Genomic DNA, 21,838 nt, shown 5'->3' with positions numbered 1-21,838 from the left:
TGCGGTAGGCGTGTGTATAGGCATTCGCAGAGAGGGTGGCTTCTCAAGAGGATGCCCAGACCACTCTTGGTCTCTGCAGACACCTGAAAGTGACCTCTGAACTGGTCGATCCTTGAGAATGTTGCCGTTCTTGGAGTAAAAGTTTCCACGCCATGGATTCTGACTGTGGAGGAGTGGAATCAGACAAAGGTTTTGAGGCCAATGCAGGTCAAGCAGTCATGTCACCTGGGCTGGCAAAGTGCCTCCGAGTTCTAGACTCTCTATGGATCTGAGGGAGCATCGCTGCAGGTTCTGATGGTACATCTTCCCTCTGCTTGGATGCTGTAACAGGGATTTGTTTTGCGATCAAGTTCGATGATTGGACGCTCTTTGGGAATGTGTTCTCGGACGGCTCTTGGCAGTAACAGTGGACGTGCCCCCGTGAGCAGTGTGTGAAGGGGGGCTCTTTCCCCTGGACTTGCTCTCTCTGGAGGAATGGTGTCCACTGGAGGATGTGCAGCAATAGGAAGATCGTCTGGAGTCTGGTGGCGCTCTCCCTGTTCGAGATGGGCGTTGGAGTGGCCAGTGTTACGCTGGGCGTGTTGGAGCTCCAAGGCGTGGTGCAGCAAACCCATCTGTCCACCTCCACACCGATATGGAGCGGCGTGTTCGTACGTCTCAGTCTCGATTCCTTTTGATTCATTTTATAAGCACAACAGGCAAAAAATTAGTCGCATGCATCTCGTTTTTTTCTCCAAATTTATTTTTTAAGATGTAAACAGAGTGGTTCAGAGTGGTTTGGTGTGGAACGCTCCGTTCTAGATAAACTTACTGAGTCAGAACTGTTCACAGTGGTGGTGATAGGAACCAGACGTCCACCTCTAAAAGCTCCCTCACAGAAAGTTCCTACATGAAATGGTTATGAATTCACTGCCTGATGACTGAGACACTGTTTTAGGATAGTTTAGAGAACTTAAACTCCATTCATGGTGGAGGGATACATGCAGGGCGCTGTGAGGCAAAATAGTCCCCAAAGAAAACTTGTTATATCAGATTTTCCACTATTTTCCATCATCAACATTCATATAAACTCAGAAGACTCGTGTAGGTTCACTGGTGGTTCTGGATAGTAAATAAAATGTCTATATTTGTGTTGTAGTCATGGCGACCCCTGGTTCCTATCACCACCACTGTAAAGAAATCTGAGTCTCTGCAAACAACCATTCTGGATGATTTTTTATCTCAATGATTGACACCCTACCTCATCATCCTGGAATGTGGGAGTGTCAATGTTGTTACACTTGACACAACTCAATGCTGCTGTATCAAGACCTTATAACTCACACTTTATTTGGTTAGACCCCTTTACGTTCCCTGTAGATGTTCAAATTAACAAACTATCTGGTTCTCAACAGAGTTTGGGTTAGAATTAGCACCAGGGCTGGATTAGGATGTGGGTTGAAGGGAGTTTTGAGCCAGAGAGAGTGATTGAATTAAGATGTATACACTGTACAATGTACAGTGTCATTTTTTTACATCATCTTTATTCACCTCCAGCCTTTTACATTGTATGAACATTTGATGACCAACAGATGGAAATGATACATGGACAAAAATCTCATTAGCATATATCAAAGATAATATTTTTTTACCTCTCCTGCAAAGTGACCATGTTGGTCATTTTGAGGTGTCTGAGTATCTCCTTGCTGTGTTTATTTTGCAGATAAAATTTTCATGTTTTGCATTGTAAAGCATTTTTGTCAAATCAATTGTTGAAATGGTTAATTGCCATAATTATTTGCATATTTATAAGCACAAATATACATTCAGCACAGCTTTATACAGTTCCCTGTTTTCAGGAAAGTCTACAAACAAGGAAGTTACACTTTCAGATTATAATAATTATAATAATAAAAGAAGTTTATTTATGACGGCCTTTTGAGATACCCAAGGACACTGTCCACAGAAGATTAAGATAAAGATAAAAACAAATATTAAATAATAATAATAATAATAATAATAATAACAACAACAACAACAACACACTTTTATTTATAAGGGCCATAGACACTACACAGACGATTAAGATAAAGATAAAAAAAATGTAAAAGGATAATAATAATAATAATAATAATAATAATAATAATAATAATACACAGGAATAAATGATTGGTTAGACCTAAAATGGATGTACATCTATGTGGTCAGAGATGTAGAGGGACAGTGTTCCAGAGTTTTGGACCTGCAACACTAACTGATAGTAAACAAGAAGTTAATAATATTTGTATTCACTGCAGCTTCTACTACACTGAACCTGAACTACATTACACTTCAACTTTATTTTGAGTATCACATCTTCTATACTCTGTCAGTTCTTGATGGGTGGAGGTCATTATTGATGTCTTTGTGTTGGTCACCAGTTCCTGCTGTGTGGACTCTGTGGGCTGCTGTGCGCCAAGAAGAGGACTGGACTGACGGTAAGTTAAAGCTTAGAATTCCACCGTGTTTTTAATTTCCGCATTATTCAGCATGTGAGGTGTAAACAAAGTGATTCAGAGCGGTTTGGGTGTGAAATGGTTCAGATGTCTTTACAATGGTGGTGATAGGAACCAGGGGTCGCCATGACTACAACACAGATATAGACATTTTATTTACTATCCAGAACCACCAGTGAACCTACACGAGTCTTCTGAGTTTATATGGAATGTTGATGATGGAAAATAGTGGAAAATCTGGAAATAATAAGTTTTCTTTGGGGACTATTTGCCTCACAGCACCCTGCATGTATCCCTCCACCATGAATGGAGTTTACAAATACATTTTAGGCACAAAATCTTTTTAAAACTATCATAAAACAACGTGTGAAGGAACTTCTACTTATGCAGAAATTTAGAAAAATTGGAGGAATATCCCTTTTATACACATAACATTGTTACTGGTTAATAGACATGAGTGACTGCAGTAGCAGGTCAACATCTTTGCCGGCTCTTGTGATGCCAGCAGACTGTAATTCCAGATTTTGGTGTAATACTGACCTCGTACCTTTCTAGCAAACATCACTTCATACACAGTTTGTATCTTCATCATGACCACAAGGAGTTTTAGCGTATTTTAGACCAGAAGGATCCAAAAAAAGAAGAAATGAGTCAAACAAACTTAAATTTCTAAACAGCTTCTTATTTGCCAACATCTCATTGGAATTTCCAGTCCACCTTAAATGATGCAGCAGTTCCATTCTACCACCTTTAATAATAGATGCCAAAATGGAATTGCTGCACTATTTAAGGTGGACTGAAAAATTTCAATAAGACGGCAATTTCAGCCTCATCGTTCCTATGGATGTTCTAAGAAGTGCCACTGCAGTTCTTAGGGGAACTCCGAAAGCTTGTGGAACCCAGACCTTCTCACTCAGCATTGATTTCCTACATTTTCTTTTACTACACTCATAAAAAAGATGGTCCCTTCAAGGGTTCTTTAGCAAAGAAATTGGTTCTATATAGAACCACGACCACTCAAAGAACCATTTGCATGCTTAAAGGGTTCTTTACATGGTGAAATGGTTCTTCAGATTGATGGAGAATGTGTTGTATATAGTTCTATATAGAATGTTTTTGAAAAGCGTTCTTTTATTTTTTCAAGCTTTAATCAGTTTCGTAAAAGGTTCTATATAGAACCATATACAACACATTCTCCATCAATTTGAAGAACATTTCACCATGTACAGAATCATTTAAGCATGCAGATGGCTCTCTAAGTGTTCCTGGTTATATAGAACCATTGTCTTTACCTTTGAGGAACCAGGTTCTATATAGAACCATATACAGCACATTCTCCATCAACTGAAGAACCATTTCACCAAACAAAGAATCACAAAGAAGATTTATGCATGCAAATGGCTCTTCAAGTGTTCATCGTTCTATATAGAACCATTGTCGTTACTAAAGAACCCTTGAAGAACCAGGTTTTATTTAGAACCATATACAACACATTCTCCATCAATCTGAAGAACCATTTAAGCATGCAAATGTCTCTGTAAGTGTTCATGGTTCTATATAGATTATATAATCATTGTCTTTACTAAAGAACCCTTGAAGAACCACAACAGTGTAGAGTCATTATTTTATTGCAGTTATATTAGTTTAACTGACCTGGCCTTCGTTCTGTTCTGTGTAGATGATCCTGTTCTCCGCCTGCTGTATCTGTGGGCTCATCGGGGGCATCCTGAACATTCAGTTTGTGCGAGCGCTGGCCAGGCGGATGGACGCTCTGCCCTCTCTTCACCTGGCCTCGCTCACTCTGGCCTGCATCGGGATCGGGGGCTGCACGCTGTCCACCTGGCTGACCTGCCGGCTGGCCAGCAGCGAGCAGCAGAGGATGTTTATGGAGAGGGAACTTTCTCTACATCACTCTGTGGAGATGGCCGAGAAGGTGAAGAACGTGCACGGCTAAAGCCATAGAACATTAAGTTATCAGTGTACTGTGTTCCATAATGTAAATACAATATACTGGAATATATTTTCAATTTATTGCATTTTTGTATGGGAAGCCATGGATCAGGGAGCCCTGTGGTAGTTTGGACCTGCTGGCAGAGAAAGACCCAAATGCAAATAATGAATAAAAGCTGGGTGAAAGGTTAGCATTATGAAAAGAACATAGTGCTAACTGGTGTGTCTTAGCCATAGATATACATACCTAGATGCCGCGTTGGGTCCAGCCAGGCACGTCAACGGCGCCACTATTTTGGGGAGGTCAACATCGCTGCTGGACTGCATTCAGTACCATTACAGAGCGGCGGTTTAAGAAAGATACTGTCCAAAATTACACTATTTCAGGAATATCACACTCAGAAAGTGGGACAGGATTATATAACGGAGGGAACGCAGTGATCCACACTCATGTCTGTGTGATGCGTATTGTCTGTGTGGTGTTTATGTAGATATGGCCGTGTGGTTGGTGAAGCACAGAGAACCTGTTGATGTGATTGTTTTTCCTCTGGTTTTATATGAAGCTTATTTCATTTAATAGTCTATTCAGGATCTTAACTTTATGTAGTAGTTATTTATTTACACTGATGGTTAAAGCTTTGTAAGTTATATCATTCCTTAATCTGTGTAGATATTCATAATAGATTAGCGTTAGCACCTTCTTACACAAAGCTGAAGTTAGATCTTATTTGCCAGCGTCTTCTTTGAATTTTTCCATTCCACCTTAAATGGTGCAGCTTCAGGCACCAGAAAATAACTGTTGCACCATTTAAGGTGGAACAGGAAAATTCAAACAAGAAGCTGGCGAATAGGACTTTAGCTTCGTCCTTCTTTCTGTGTTTTGGGGGTTTATTTTATTTTTATATGCATTAATATTAGAAGTGATTCACACATTGATGGATTTGCTGATGTGTGTTGTTTTGTTTCTCGCACTAAACTCGGTTTTTAACGTCAGGTGCAGACTGAATACTTTCCTGCTGGTCTGGACGGCTAATTATCACGATCAGTTATTAAAGAAATCAAAGAGCAGCTCCGTGCAGCCTGGATTAATCTGTGTCTGAGGATTATAACTAAACAGATTTGGTGAAAATGGGTTGAGTAATAAGGAAGTTGGGGCTGATTTAATCCTGAGACTCTTCGTCTCTTAATACAAGTGAATTTGTTCACAAGAGGATCTTGACCTCTCCAACGTGGCGGACGTGCAGACGTATCGCCTCAGATAGAGAACAACAGACAACGTGGCATCTAGGTATGGATATCTATGGTCTTAGCTTTTATTCATTGTTAGCCATGTTAGTGTGTTAGCATCCTTTAAGCATGCTTCGTGGTTGAGGTATTTGTATTTAGTTTAATGCAACAGAATGGGTAAGATACAAAAACAAGAATGTTCATACTGAACTGGACACAAGTAAATTGGGGAGAAAATTGGGTTAAAAAAATCTGAATATGTAATTGTTGTTTATAGTCTTTTTACATCAGTAACGGCACCAAGACTGCTGCTTCGGACGGGCACCACATGTTTTCCAGGAAAAGACTATCCAGACTGTTACCAGTGTAAAGTTCACAATCTCATGTCAGTGTATGGAGGTGTATTAGTGGGTAACCCGCACATCTGTGAAGGCAACATTACCTCTGAAAGATATGTTTTGGTGCAACAATATGCTGCCTTCTAGATGACGTCTTTTTCTAGAGATGTCCATACTTATTTCAACATGATGACGTCAGGCCACATTCTGAACATGTCACATTAGCATGGCTGCATAATCGTAGAGTGGATGCTAGACTGGCCAGCCTGCAGTGTAGACCTGTGTACTAATAAAAACAGGTGGTGCACTAAGAAGAGCAAAATACAACAACGAAGGTGCCGTTTGATTGCAGAGCTGAAGGCAAACATAAGAATTCTGCTCTAAAACCGGATCACTTGGTGTATTCAAACAAGAATTAAGTGCTGCTAAAATAAAAGGTGATGTAACACAGTGGTAAACATGCTCCTGTCCCGAGTTTTTTGGAATGTGTTGCAGGCATCAACTTTAGAATGAGCATATATTTAAAATAAATAAAGAAATAAATTTGTGCTGTTTTCACTTCAGTACTGTTTCTGTACAGTGTTTGACCAAACCTGATTTTTCCCCATAGGAAATGAAGAGCAGAATGTTGAGAAAATTCAAATCTAACCACCACAAATGACTACTAGTAAATCATGCTGTATGTCTGAAGATTAAAAAGTTGGTAAAATGGAAATATGACGGCTTGAAAGGGCCTTAAACTTCTTTTTCAAGTTCAATATGTTATTTGTCATGTTATGCAGTGTTCTGTAGAGCATTACGCAAATACACTGATCAGGCATAACATTCTGACCACCTCCTTGTTTCTACGCTCATTGTCCATTTTATCAGCTCCACTTACTATATAGGTGCACTTTGTAGTTCTACAGTTACAGACTGTAGTCCATCTGTTTCTCTGATACTCTGTTAGCCCCCTTTTACCCTGTTCTTCAGTGGTCAGGACCCCCATGGACCCTCACAGAGCAGGTACTATTTGGGTGGTGGATCATTCTCAGCACTGCAGTAACACTGACGTGGTGGTGGTGTGTTAGTGTGTGTTGTGCTGGTGTGAGTAGATCAGACACAGCAGTGCTGCTGGAGTTTTTAAACACTGTGTCCACTCACTGTCCACTCTATTAGACACTCCTACCTTGTTGGTCCACCTTGTAGATGTAAAGTCAGAGACGATAGCTCATCTGCTGCTGCACAGTTTGTGTTGGTCATCCTCTAGTCCTTCATCAGTGGTCACAGGACGCTGCCCACAGGACGCTGTTGGCTGGATATTTTTGGTTGGTGGACTATTCTCAGCAGCACTGCTGTGTCTGATCCACTCGCACCAGTGCAACACACACTAACACACCACAACCACGTCAGTGTTACTGCAGTGCTGAGAATGATCCACCACCCAAATAGTACCTGCTCTGTGAGGGTCCATGGGGGTCCTGACCACTGAAGAACAGGGTAAAAGGGGGCTAACAGAGTATCAGAGAAACAGATGGACTACAGTCTGTAACTGTAGAACTACAAAGTGCACCTATATAGTAAGTGGAGCTGATAAAATGGACAATGAGCGCAGAAACAAGCAGGTGGTCAGAATGTTATGCCTGATCGGTGTATGTCTTATAACCACTAGGAATCCCTGTGGTATTAGCATTACCTTTGTGCATGACAATGACTGTAATTCCAACAGTAATTTCAATTCTACATGCTGATGACACAAGACGACCACATGATGGCGCTACAGGATCTAGTTTGTAGACAGAGCCTGAAGCTGAACATCATCTACACTTTCTCTACACTGTGAACTGCAACATGGTGAGTTTATCTGTAAAACACTGGGGAACCACTTTTACTAAGTAAACTATCTACAGGTTTTGTAAATTCTTTGAGTAAAATTTCAATTTGTTCTAAAATAAGTGAACTTTTTTACACCTTTGTGGTAAAGTGTGCTATAGCCTTTTACACAGCACTCAGTTTTGTGCTGGTCAGTAGCTGGACTCTTCATTCTTCCTCTTTGCGCCTCAGCAATTGGAACTATCCCCAATATGTAAACAGCTGGTCTCCTACACACATTCAATAATCTTTGTTTTCCTTTCTTTTCTCATTTCTTGTCGCACTCAGTGTTTTCAGAAGGTTTGTGGAAATCCCCACAAGCGTCAAGTGCCAAAAGGGTGCAGTGACACATCAGGAAACTCTTCAGCTGAAGCATTCTAATAGAGGTCACTCTTCTCATTCAGCTGCCTGTCCATTTCTGCTTTACTGACAGATTTGTTACAACTTTTACTTTTATTTCATTACTTTTCTCAGTGAAAAACCCCAAATCATCAAAATCATTAGAGCTATTTTTAGAGAAAGTGTTCAGTTTTGTTGGGATTAATGAGATTCAGCCCTCCAAAAACTCACCATCAAATCTGAAGGAGCTTAAGGCAACTCAGCTAGCTAGCTAACGAACAGCTAGCCTAATTATTAATGCTAGTTAACTCTGCTAATTATTGATGTGAAGCTTTAGCTAACTAGTCAGACAGTTACCTGACACCCTGCCAGTCTCTTTACAGTCACATGTGCTAAACTGTAGTGATCATTATAATAATGCTGGATCCTGTTAGAACCCTGGAAGTTTGGGGATTTTGGTATTTTGGGTCAATTACAATTACAATTATGAAGTATTTACATGTGACAGTCACACATGCCATGTTGTTATTTTAGTATACCATGGGCTGCTCAGATTGTTTGACATGTAAATGCTATCAGAAATTTGATATCTTTATGAATTTGGGTCATTTCTGAACAAAAATGTACGTAGCGCCTGCTAAATTTAGCTTTTTTTGCATATAGAGATTTTGAAAACAAGTTGCACCTCAGATACTTTCTCAGAAATGGTTAGTCTGGAGTGTCTGTGAGCTGAAAGTGTGAGAATTTTGATGATGATTCCTTCTGTTGGTTATTATGAGTAAAAATAAATAATTAGCATAAGGCGGACATGTTTTTATTGATTTTCTGTCCTCTTGGATTCAGACTGAGTGCTAAAACTCTGATACACAGCAAGACAGCCTTTATTTTTAATTACAAATTGAGTTGCATATTTAATATCAGATACTGAAAGCCCTTTGTTTATAATATGAAGGCTAAAAGCAGAGATGTAATATAACAGTAGTGAGTGGGTTTGGGTGATTTTGGAGCTGGATTGCTGGCTGATGGACGGTCGTCTGAGCTTGAGCTTCACTGGAGGAGATAAAACTAAAGACAATCTGAGCTTCGTAAAAAGACCTCAACAAGGTCAGTGCTTCACTTTGAATAATGACCTAAAAATAGTGCAGAATCTTCAATATTTCTTCATTTTAATCTCCATAACTTTTCTTTCTTTTAATATTTTTGAGATTTAAAAACTTCCTGTTGTTTATTTGCAGGTTTAAATGACAAAAATACCAAATTTTTAATGTGTTGTCAGATTTTGGACGCTGTAGGTCACTCCATATTTTCTCGCCAACAACTTCACCCACAATTTAAACCCTGTTGGTGTCTTTGCTTTTTCTTAAACACACTTTTTTCCTCCGCTGCGCTCTGCAGGTGAAATACTGTACACTGTTGCGTGGAGTATATCGTGTTGAACCTGTGCTGCAGGGTGTTCCTGCTCGTAACACAAGCCTCGCTTCATTGTCCGGCCTGCGAGCCGCCCACAAATCACAGTTATGAACAGAAGCATTCCTCCGTCCTCGGGGGGATTCAGGCCTTCGTTCTGCTCCCTCCCGTGATATACGCCGGAGGCCAAAAAGTCATTTAGCTTGCAAATTTATTAGCGTGGTGATTTAAAGGCTCGAGGAGATCCTCGGAGTCTACCTGCCTCTCCTCTTCACCCAGCGCGCTGTAATAATTTGGTGACTGATGATGTGAACGGGGAGAAAGTACAACAATTACAGCAATGAAAACAAACACGGGGGTTTTGCCGTTTCCTCCACAAGATTTCATCTATCAGCAGTATCTCGGGGTTTTCTCCTCTCCTGAGGTCCTGAGCACATTCTTCGCTTTTGTTTTTTAGCCCTGACCACGGCTCATTTCGCAGAATCGGACACGTTTACTGAAAACCCTTATTTCACTCAGCTAATGAGGTGTGGGCAAAGGAAAATTTCACTTTGTCATTCGGAACAGGGCGATATTCCAAACCAATGTGAAGAAAATGTAGATCAAATTGAGTTATAATGTGTGATGAGGGCCCTTTCTGAACAGTTTACACATCATTGTTGGTGGGGCATCAACCATTCAAGAGAAAGAGTTAATACTTCATATTTCAATTTTTTTAGTAGCGCAAAAACATAGTAAATGCCCAACAGAACAAAATAAAGGAGCAATATGTAAGATGACACAACCTGTCGAATTCATACTCCACCCTCCAAACCAACAGGGGGCAACATATCACCAGACAGTTGTGGTGTCCACCAGTATCATAAGAAACAGGGAAACACCAGAGCCAGTTTATGAGGAGTCTGGCCACTTCTTATTTCTTCTTTTATATCAAAAACATGACTGCTAAACTGATGGTAGACTCAACACTACACTGACTCACTCTATCCTATCGACGTAAGGTGGTATTATGAGACAGGACAGGCTGGGGCTAGCTGGTTAGCAGGCTAACTTCAGTAGATATCTCTCACGATACATAGACGACTTTGACATAACGCCAAAACTGTTATTGCTTCACATTCTTTTGATAATTATAGTTAATTTTGGAATGTTTTAAACTAAACATACTGATGTGTTCACAAGATTATTTTTCAGTCAATATTGTGACATAAATTATGTTAAAAAAACAAAAAATACTCTAAACTCATGGAGCCCCCTAGTGGCTAAACAACTACTTACACCACTTATAGCCAGGAACATCCCTGTGCATCATGAGCTGCAGTCGAGTTCAGACACAATTTTTGTTGGCTACAGTCGGGTTTAGGCAGAATTTCATTGGCTACAGTCGCGTTCAGATGGAATTTTGTCAGCTACAGTCGGGTTCAAATGGAATTTTGTTGGCTACAGTGGGGTTCACATGGAATTTTATCCAGCTACATTCACACTCAGACGGAATTGCATTGGCTGCAGTCAGGTTCGGATGGAATTTGTCGGCTAACTCTTAACTGATCTTGGACTTTAGACTAAATTCCTATTGCTTTGAGGGACCGTATACCTTAATTATGTTTATTTTATTAAAACTAATGATTGAACATTCCAAGACAATCACAACTCTACCGAAACATTACCAAATGTTTCAGTAGTGACTGTTTTGGTGGTGACAATTTTAGCTCAAAAACCCTAACCAGTACATGACCAGCAAACACAGCTTCGAACAGCTGTTCACAGATAAAATCAAAACATTTTTCATTAAAACACAAAATGATCTCAAAGAAAGAAAGACTCACTCTGGGGAGATTCATGAAAGCTTTTTATATTTCTCAGAAATGTGGGATAAAATCTCAAAAAGATTGTGTCGGCAGTGTTACTCAAAAATACTGATTTTAAAATTGAAATAAAATTGCATGGTTTGTAATATTTGTCATTTTTGACATACAGTGTCGCTGAAACTAAAGTGTCAGTGGTGTTACTGTCAGTGGGGTTATAGCTTGTGATGATGTTCAGTACAACAGGTTACATTTTACACTTGAACTACACCAACTGTTTACCAAACACAATGTGAGTGACCCCTCAAAATAATCCAAACCATGAGGCTCCTGAGTGGTGCACCTGTCTAAGTGTTGGCCCTGTCATCAGGAGATTGCGAGTTCAATCCCTGGTGATGCTACAGGCATCAATGGTCCTGAGTCCAAGAGGGCACACTTGTTCTCGCTCTCTCTGGGTGGGCAGGATGGCCCCCGTCTCCCCCTATCACTCGGCGTGCTGCTAGCCTTCCTCTCGGAGGAAGCCTGTGTTTGCCTTCACCCTCCTAGAGCTGGTGGTATTGTGTGATTGGGGGAGATAACTAGTTGGTGGAACTGGACACGACTAAATTGGGGAAAAATCCAAATGGTGCATTTTAATAGTGATTAAAGCATAGACGTTAGCGTCTACACCACTAGGGGGCGTGCATGAGCTTGCCACATTAAGACAAAACTTTATTGCACAATGTCAATTTCTTTTTTCTTTTTCGGAGGGGGCGTATAACATCCCGCTTCTTCCAGTGTGTCTGTGCTCCTCGGGATGAGCAGAATCCCTGTTCCACTGAGTCATTAGAGTGAAGGCTTTGTGAGTCACTCCTGGCAGCGTGTGAGGGATGATCTGTGTAAATCATTCTGCCTTTTCTCCTCCCAGATTCACTGAGCGCTCTGGGAAACCTGCATGAGTGGGAAACCGCGCTCGGCTCCAGGCCTGCACTGTGAGTAAGTGGAAGAGTTGTTTTGAGGAATATTATCTCAGTGGGTCATCTCTTTAATCTGTGTCATTTTTTATATGAAAATAAGTAGAACAAATATGCACCACCACTCATAGAACAGCTCCCTTCCTTTTTAGAGCTACAAAGATACCAAAGCCATGAACTGGTTCATATTGAATTACTCCAGTCAGAAATATTGGCCTTCTACCAAACTTAGGCCCCGCCCTCCCTCCTCACAACACAGCTGATTGGCTGAAATGCATTAACGAGGAAGGATATTCCACTAATTAACACTTAACGAGAGAATTGGGATGATACAATGATTGTCATTCCAGCTTTACACAGCAGAACTCTAAATGAAAATTAGTGCATTTTTCCAAACATGAGCTAAATATTTGTACCTTAATTGCTGGTTAAGTGAGTGGAATTTCAATGATATACACCCATAAGAACAACCCATATACACTATATTGTCCAAAAGTATGTAGACGCCAGAGTTTCTTCTGAAACGAGGAGTAATAATGGTGAGTTGGTCCCTCTTTGCTGCAGTAACAGCCTCTGCTCTTCTGGGAAGGCTTTACACTAGATGTTGGAACATTGCTGTGAGGATTTGATTGAGCATTAGTGAGGTCAGGTACTGATGTTGGATGGTCAGTTCGGGATCACTCACTCATCCCAAAGGTATTGGATGGAGCTCCATCACTCCAGAGAACACAGTTCCACTGCTCCACAGCCCAATGCTGGGGGGCTTTACACCCCTCTAGCCCACGCTTGGTGTTGGACATGGTGACCTTAGGCTCACATGCTGCTGCTCCAGAGCGTCACATTCTATTGATCAGTGCTTTTGAAGATTATACAAGACAGACAGATGGAGTACAAATAGACATCATTCAAAACAGCCATTGAGCACAAGTGATTCATTTTTCACTGTTAACCAACAATTAAAATGTAATATCCATTTCTTTACTATTTAGAATGTCAACATTTCATCTGCTCGGAGTTATAAGGTTCTGTCTGCATGGTTTTATGTAAGTGTTAATGTCTACAAATTGAGTGTCCACATGTATCATAAAATTCATTTTAATTCTCTCTATGGAATTTTAATGATGTTATTTTTATTATTTGTTTCTTTTTATAACATTCATTTCTTGTTTCGGGACAAAAAATCATTGCATATTGAGTATAAAGGTCAGGGCTAAATATTTTGTCCAGTGCGGAGGTCAGTTTTATGGACCATTAGTTTAAGTTTCCTTTGAAATTAACCAAAATGTTTTATTTTGGGAGAAAGATTAAAAAAAAGAAAAGCTGGATGAATGAAATTAATGTTTATATTGTAATTAATTCAAATGTTTACTTTTAATTACCTTTAAGCCTTAATATTTATAGATTTATAGATATCACTGAGCAGAGCGGCGACATGACAAAGAAGCAGAACCTGATTGGTCCTCTTGCGTGTATGCGAAGTGCTGATTGGCTCGCAGGTAGAACCTTATAGAGCTAAGAACTAAGTCCAAAAATGCAGACGGCTTTAAAAAACACCTCATGTAATGTTAAGAAGTCACAGAAGGACAACAGAAGGTCAGAATGTCAGCAGGACAGACCTGCAGAGATATTTTTCCGAATGTCTCCAAACTTCTAAAGTTCAGTCGTAGAAGTTGGTTGCACCTCCTGCTTCTCACCATCCAAATAATCCTGAACATGTTCGTTGATGTTCTGCGACATTTGGAACTCAAAATATCCCCATTTTTGTAACATTCCAGAAGGATGAATGATGTGTTTCATTGGAAATCGCAGTGGTCCAAACTTTTAAAGCATGCTCAGTAAGTTTGCTTCCCAAGAAGCCACATCCCACTGACCGCAGTGGTCAGCAGCTCAGAGCTGCAGGCCGTCCAGGTGATGGTGAGTGATCTGGGACGAGCGTGTCAGAAGGAAACTGGCTGTAGAGAGAGAGAGCTTACCGACAGGCTGTGCTGACGCTGCACCCCCACCTGCCAGCTCCTCCGCTAATGCACAAAACACATGGGCCAAATGGTGAGAAACACACACTGAGCGATGTGTGGTTAGCAGGGCAGAGTCGGGGCCAGCGTTATTAATGATTCACCAAGCGGCTGGGAAGGTGCTGCTGCTTACAGGCCACCATCAGTAAAGCTCAGGCGTTGTGGGGAATGAACACAGAAGCAGTTTTTACTTTCAAATGACAGCTTGAATTTCCCCTCACCCCCTTTTTAATGAGTGGGCCTTTCATTAGTCTATTTTACTCTGCTGATATCTTGGCAAATTTCAACTTAATTATTTATTAAGTGTGAACAAATTTTGAGATTATTCAGTGCATTTCATATCAGGCAGATCAAAAAAGATGGAAACAATTTCAGAACTGTTCACAGTGGTGGTGATAGGAACCAGACGTCCACCTCTAAAAGCTCCCTCACAGAAAGTTCCTACATGAAATGGTTATGAATTCACTGCCTGATGACTGAGACACTGTTTTATGATAGTTTTGAGCAGATTAGATTTGACCAGTTACTGACACAATCTGATTTTCTGCAGTTATCAGATTATCAAGTGTAAACAGACTGAACCAGTTACTGACACAATCCGATTTTCTGCAGTTATCAGATTATTAAGTGTAAACACACTGAACCAGTTACTGACACAATCTGATTTTCTGCTGTTATCAGATCATTAAATGCATGTAATCACATTCAGTGTTGTTCCTCCTATTTGATGTTTTGAGTAAGATTCTTGGTTTGTTTTCTTATTTTAAACATGTTTTACTTTTCTATTCTGTTTCTGTTGTTTGGTTTTGTGTCTTGTTCTTTGATTGGACATCCTTGATACACTTCCCACCTCTAACCTGGACTGTGATAAAAGAAACTTGCATGTGCGTCACACCCCCCTCAGAAAGGTGGTCTCTGCCTTTTACACTGTCCTGTGTATGACATTTTGTCCAATCCAGGTCTCTTTGTAAGTGGTTTTAGCGTTACAGCATTCCACTCAGATCAAAACCTTTCATGTTCAGAATGTCAGTAGCCTCTTCAATGACGTTGTTCAGCAGATGGTCTTCTAATGTCCAGCAGATGGCTGATAAACATGAGCTGCAGGTGCCAGTTCTCACTACAGCTCTGAAAATGGGCAAAATAGAAAAGTACACTCTTAAAAAGATGGTTCTTCAAGCACTCTTTAGTAAAGAAAATGGTTTTATATACAACCATGAAAACTCAAGAAGTGTTTTACATGATTAAAGGTTCATCATGAAAGGGTTCTTCAGACTGAAGGAGAATGTGCTGTGGATGGTTTTATGTAGAACCTTTATGAAAATGGAATCTATGTAGCACCCTAAAGGATTCTTCTATTGTTATGATGTTAAGCTTGTAACAATAGAAGAACGCTTTTGGGTGCTACATAGAACCCTTTTCGAAAGGGTTTTCCATTGATCTGAAAGACCCTTTAAAAATGCAAATAAACCTTTAATCATGCAAAGGGTTCTTTGAGTGTTCTTGCTCCTATAGAACCATTTTTTTTTGAGAGTGTAGGTCTTCTCCCTTTCAGCAAAACAACAGAGAAAGAAATTTGAATATATATATATATATATATATATATATATAGATAGATAGATAGATAGATATACATATGGTCACAATGGTCATGTTACTCCTGTGTAAGTAAGCTCAGTCATAATGCAAGTTTAGATGTAATGATAAGAGTTATTGTGCTTGAGAAGAAAAGCATCGTTCACAATCGGACGGTGTCTCGCGGGGTCGCAGGTTCTTCTATGACATGCCTCTAAAGAACTCTTTTTGCACCTGTATTTTTAAGGGAGTGCAGTAGCAGCCTATAAAATTCTTTGCTCCTCTCGCTGCCTCGCTCTCAGAGGGCTCCTAAACGTCCTCTTCCAGTATGAGAGAGACACCGTGGAGCTGCTGGAAGTTCAAAGTCCCGATTCCAGGAACCGTGGAAAAGGGCTGGCTTCAGAAGGCTCTGGTGGGGCTCTGGTGGGGTTTAGCTTTCAGTGGCCTGCTGGGAAGGGTGGTGAAGTTCTCACTGCTTTCTCTGCACCTCTTTACTCAGCACATAGCACACTGTCAGCCTCTCTCGCCCTGGCTCGCTCTCACTCACTCTCTCTCTGTCTCACTGTCTAACAGCTCTCGCCTTTACTCACTCTGTTAAAGTCTGTCAGTGATATATACCATGAAATAATAAAGCAGTTATCAATGAGAGGCCATGCAATACTGTGATTTTATCATGGGTAAGGGCTGTTGTTAGGCAACTAGAGTAAAAGCGTAGAGCAAAACTTCCTTACCTGAGGTAAAACCACTGTAATGCAAAGCCTCAAGGGGTCTATTGCTTTTATAAAATGGCAACATGAAATATACAAATGTTCAAAAATGATTTAAGTTATTATTAATATTACTTCCAATACTCCATCAATACTGTTTCAGACTAATTAGGCTGTTAGCTATGTTTTAGCCTATTTAGCCTGTTAGATTACAACAAAATCTTGGCTCAGACTCGACTAGTACAAAGTCTTGGTCTTGACTCGGACTTGATTACTAAAAAGTCTCTGTCTTAAGTCAGATTCGACTATTGCAAAGTCTCGGTCTGACTTGGACTCGACTACTACAAAGTCTCACTCTTGAGTCTGATTCAACTACTACAAAGCCTCTGTCTTGACTTGGACTCGGCTACTACAAAGCCTCTGTCTTGACTTGGACTTGACTGCTACAAAGTCTCAGTCCTGAATCGGACTTGACTACTACAAAGTCTCAGTCTTGAGTCTGATTCAGTTACTACAAAGTCTCAGTCTTGACTCGGACTCAACTACTACAAAGTCTCAGTCTTGACTCGGACTCAACTACTACAAAGTTTCTGTCTTGAGTCTGATTCAACTACTACAAAGTCTTGGTTTTGACTCGGACTTGACTACTACAAAGTCTCAGTCTTGAGTCTGACTCGACTACTACAAAGTCTTAGTCTTGAGACTGACTCGAATACTACAAAATCTCTGTCTTGAGTCAGATTTAACTACTACAAAGCCTCTGTCTTGACTTGGACTTGACTGCTACAAAGTCTCAGTCCTGAATCGGACTTGACTACTACAAAGTCTCAGTCTTGAGTCTGATTCAGTTACTACAAAGTCTCAGTCTTGACTCAGACTCCACTACTACAAAGTTTCTGTCTTGAGTCTAATTCGATTACTACAAAGTCTTGGTTTTGACTCAGACTCAACTACCACAAAGCCTCAGTCTCGACTCGGACTCGACTACTACAAAGTCTAAGTCTTTACTCAGGCTTGACTACTACAACATCTCAGTCTTGACTCGGACTCCACTACTACAAAGTCTCGGTCTTGACTCAGATACGATTACTACAAAGTCTCAGTCTTGAGACAGACTTGACTACCATAAAGTCTTGGCCTTGACTCGCACTTGACTCGCACTAAACACAGAGTCTCAGTTTTCACTCGGACTCAATATGTCCAGATCTCGGTCTTGACTCGCCTCTAATGGTCCTGACTACAACACTACTCGGTGGTCCAGTCAAACAATATAACTGTCCATAATCTGAAGCATTAATACAGAACTCAGCTGTCGTGTGGCAGTTCTAGGTGTGTGTATATCGAGCATTTTACAATAGCTTTGAATGTGGCTCAGCCAATCAGGTTTTAAAACTGGACCTGTCTTATAAACCCAATAATAATCGTACCATTTCACAATTTAATAATTAGTGCTGGTGGAGGCAAAGAGCTGCTACTGTCTCCTTGCAAAGCGCACAGCAGAACAGCACACTTACAGTTACTATCTGATCAGTAAACAGTAGCAATGCGGGAAGAATTTTCATTTTTTGGTGTTATAAAGAAATACGAGAGATTCAGTATAAAGTCTTAAACTCATTGTTCTCTTGGTGGACGCGAGCCTCCGCTGGGCTGTTCTGTCGGTGTATAAATAACGGCGCTGTGGCTGCCTGAGTTTTGTTCCAAAAGCAACACAGCGGTGGAGCCGGTGATTGTGCACTGACAGACAGGAGTTACTCCTGGGATGGACTCTGAAGGTGAATTGAACAGTAAGTATGGTGGAAAAATTGCACAGCTGCGGACAAGGCGAGATATATCGCTGTCACTCCCACACATTTTTGGAGATCATCTGCTCGCGAGAACCTGCACAAAAGAATTTATTATGTTCCTTACAGTGTTTCTTGACTTCAAACAATGGCTCAGCCAAAAACGTACCTCAAATGTAGTCGATCAGCCAAGACGTGTTTGGTGTCTGAAGTTTGCTTCTTTGGTTTTGCACTGGAGCTACGAGGCTAATAGAAGCTTGTAGCCCACCAACAGCAGCAGCAGCTCTGTACTGAAAGGTAAAGTACATGTTAATATCTCTTATAAGCTTGTAAAGAAGCACAAAAAGTCCATTCTTCCATTCTTTTCAGGATTTCAGGAGACTCGCTTTCAGTTTCTCAAAGAGATCTGCAGCCACACCTTCAAAGTTAAGCCTTTCGCATTTTCCACTTCTCAGGATCCAAGTAATCCCAAACATATTCAATAATGTTGGACTTTTGGGTGGTCAGTCCATTGTTCTGAGAAAACATGCTCACATAAATCAATACTACCTTAGCACTGATGTACTACAAGAGTCCCATAGGTGTGCTAGCATCAATTAGCATTATCATAGAGATGTTTTTAGACATTTTTAGACATTTATGGCCTGAACTGAAGGCCTTGGTCTAACAGTCATGGTTCACCATTGGTAAGACCCTGGTGGTCTTGAAGGCAAATGAAACATGGCCAGTTATGATGGACATAATGACTGGGAGCAGGTTCAGGGAGCACTGTGGATGGGAAGGGGACCAGCAGTTGTTGGATTTACTTAAAAATGTTATGTCAGGTGGTTCTACGGAACTGTGTTGAGCTTCTAAGAGACTTGACTGATGTGTAATAAACAAATTGAAGTAAATCACACTAAAGTTGTTTGAGTAAATTTGAAGGAACTGGACTGAGTTTTTTTATGTATTACTCAAAAATGAAATGTTCGATTTAATTAAAAAAGTGGTCAAGTGGTTCTACACGACTGTGTTCAGTAGCTTTAAGATGCACAGTTGAGTAATATGTACTATTAAAGTAGTTAAAAAAAACAGAGTTAATGTGTTTAAGTTCGCTCTACATAATTTCATTAAGTTATTACTGTACTACTGAGCTGTTGTAGAATTATGCTCAGCAGTAGGGTAGATATTACTGTAATGCCCCGCTGTCTTGAAGTTCCAGCGAAGGCCTTAACAAGCTTCAGTTAGTCCAGAACGCTGAACCAGAAAGTTTGACCATATCAGCCCAGTTTTATCAAACCTACACTGGTTGCCAGTTAAATTTCACATTGATTATAAAATTCTTTTACTGACATATAAAGCTTTAAACGGACTCGACCCTCAGTACCTGAGTGAACTTCTCTCCTACTATGAACCATCACGCCTACTTAGATCACAAGGTGCTGCTCACTATTAGTACCTAGAATTAATAAAGCTACATCAGGGGGCAGAGCTTCTCATACAAAGCCCCCCAGCTTTGGAATAATCTTCCTGTTAATGTTCGGGACTCAGACTCAGCCTCAGTCTTTAAGTCTAGGCTAAAAACTTACTTGTTTAATGGAGACTTTAGTAATTAGTTTTCCCTGTCAGATAAAAGGTGCAGATCTGGGGCATAGAGTGTTATGGTAAACTGGGAGTGTTGGTGCTGTCATCCCGCTGCCTCACTCACTCACTCAGGTTTGTTGATGGTGGAGTGGAGGGGTGCTGACATCTCAGGGAGCCTCATGACTCTGTTACCATTCTGTCTCTCCCTCTTAGTGAGGCTGTAATAACTAGACCTGCCGGAGTCTCTGCTGCTCTGTTTCTTTGCTGAGTTGAACAGCTGTCCATCCTGTGGGTCTGATGCTGTTTCTTCTTCCTTGATCGGGTGCCACTGCTCACCAGTCTTCTGGACCGGTTTGACCACCATGGGGCTTCTCGCTGTACAATGCTGTGCAAACCTCACCTGCATGAACTGACCCTCCTCCTGCTGCTGCTGCTGCACAGACTCAGTGTATTTTATTATAACCATTGCTACACCTGTTTTTCCCTGTTTTGTATTCTAATATTTTATACTAACACTTGAGTCTTGGTTCCTCTCAAGGTTTCTTCCTCTTGCTTTTAGGGAGTTCTTGCCACTGTCACCATTGGATTGACCCAGATTTCTCTGTAAAGCTGCTTTGTGAAAACACCTGTTGTAAAAAGCTCTACACTCTCAGAAATAAAGGTACTAAACTGTCACTGGGGTGGAACCCTCGAGGGTCCATCTCAGTGCCTTTAGTCAGGGAACATGACTGAACCATAATCCACTGAAATGATATGTTCTAAGCTGTACTGACTCCACACACCCCGTCTCGCCTCCAGGCTTTTATTTTACTGTTCTGTTTTAAAACATTCGGTTATGAAAAGAACCCCTCAGTTATTTGTTTATTTATCTATTTAACTTTCAGTCAAAACAGTGATTCAGTTCAAGTTTTTCAGGAGAGATTTCTGACAAGTGCAACCAGCTTCTGAGACTGAACTTTGGAGGTGTGTCTGCAGATTCTTTGAGGAACTGAAAGGGAGTCTCCTGAAAAGAATGGAAGCTGGAATAAAAGGAAAGAGTGACACACTGAGACTCACACAGCTGAGACTAGATTTAGTTGTTCTGTAATTTTCTGTTAAATATGTTTTCTGATGCTGAAAAATGAATAACTTGACCTTACCAGTCATTTTGACTGTAAATTAAAATAAATGAAGGTCTATGATGTTTGTACAGTACTGCACAAAGTACAACCGCAAAAAGAGTAACGAAGCATGTCTTGACTGACTGACTACATTTAAGTGGGGAAACTGTGTATGTTTGATTTTTGGCCGATCCATCGCTTTAAAGCTGACAAAGTCGGAGAATTCAGATGACCGTTGTTCTCTCTCTCTCTCTCTCTCTCTCTCTCTCCCAGCTGCAGGCTCAGTGTTAGGAGTATTTGTGGGTGGACGCCGTGGCTGAAGTTCAGCAGGAGAATCCGTCCTGCGCTTGTTGTTTTTGGCCCTGGACGAGCGGCCCCTCCCCTGCCTGTCACACCCCCTTCCCCAGTCCCGCATTCATCTGCACACAGCTGCAGCACTTTTAGTGACCCCAACTGACAACACACGCATACGCACACACACATGCATACACGCTGGGAGTCTAGAGCTATATAATTAAAGGGCCCTTATCCTACATTTTCCTCGCATTTTATTTTTTCTCTGGCGTCCACTCATGGCTTTGTGTAGGTTTATGTATCCGAAGCTGCGGCTATTCATTTCTATGTAGCCATTTTCCAGCCTTTCTTTATCCTTTTGAATTAACCGGGCCGTTTGTGTTACTCTACCTATAGGATTGTTGTATGTAAATGAGCTCTGCTCTGATTGGCTGTGGCTCATTTAAAAGGCAGCTCAGGCAGAAA

General features: G+C 40.8%; 1 protein-coding gene across 1 annotated transcript; it reads left to right on the top strand.

Annotated features, from left to right (window-relative positions):
• Nucleotides 1-491: 491 nt before the first annotated feature.
• Nucleotides 492-4,428, top strand: tmem196b (transmembrane protein 196b). The gene is made up of 3 exons (XM_036580464.1): nucleotides 492-650; nucleotides 2,400-2,456; nucleotides 4,153-4,428. Exons 1-3 carry the CDS (start codon nucleotides 492-494, stop codon nucleotides 4,426-4,428), a joined length of 492 nt encoding a protein of 163 aa, XP_036436357.1.
• The last annotated feature ends 17,410 nt before the right edge of the window (nucleotides 4,429-21,838 follow it).

Source organism: Colossoma macropomum, unplaced genomic scaffold (genome assembly GCF_904425465.1).
Source record: "Colossoma macropomum unplaced genomic scaffold, Colossoma_macropomum, whole genome shotgun sequence".
NCBI classification, from domain to species: domain Eukaryota; kingdom Metazoa; phylum Chordata; class Actinopteri; order Characiformes; family Serrasalmidae; genus Colossoma; species Colossoma macropomum.
This window is presented reverse-complemented; position numbering and strand designations above follow the sequence as displayed.

Coding starts and splice junctions, on each gene's coding strand:
- tmem196b (XM_036580464.1), top strand. CDS start 492: ATGTGCAGCAATAGGAAGATCGTCTGGAGTCTGGTGGCGCTCTCCCTG. Junction 651..2,399: donor CGATATGGAGCGGCGTGTTC/GTACGTCTCAGT, acceptor GTTGGTCACCAG/TTCCTGCTGTGTGGACTCTG. Junction 2,457..4,152: donor AGAAGAGGACTGGACTGACG/GTAAGTTAAAGC, acceptor TGTTCTGTGTAG/ATGATCCTGTTCTCCGCCTG.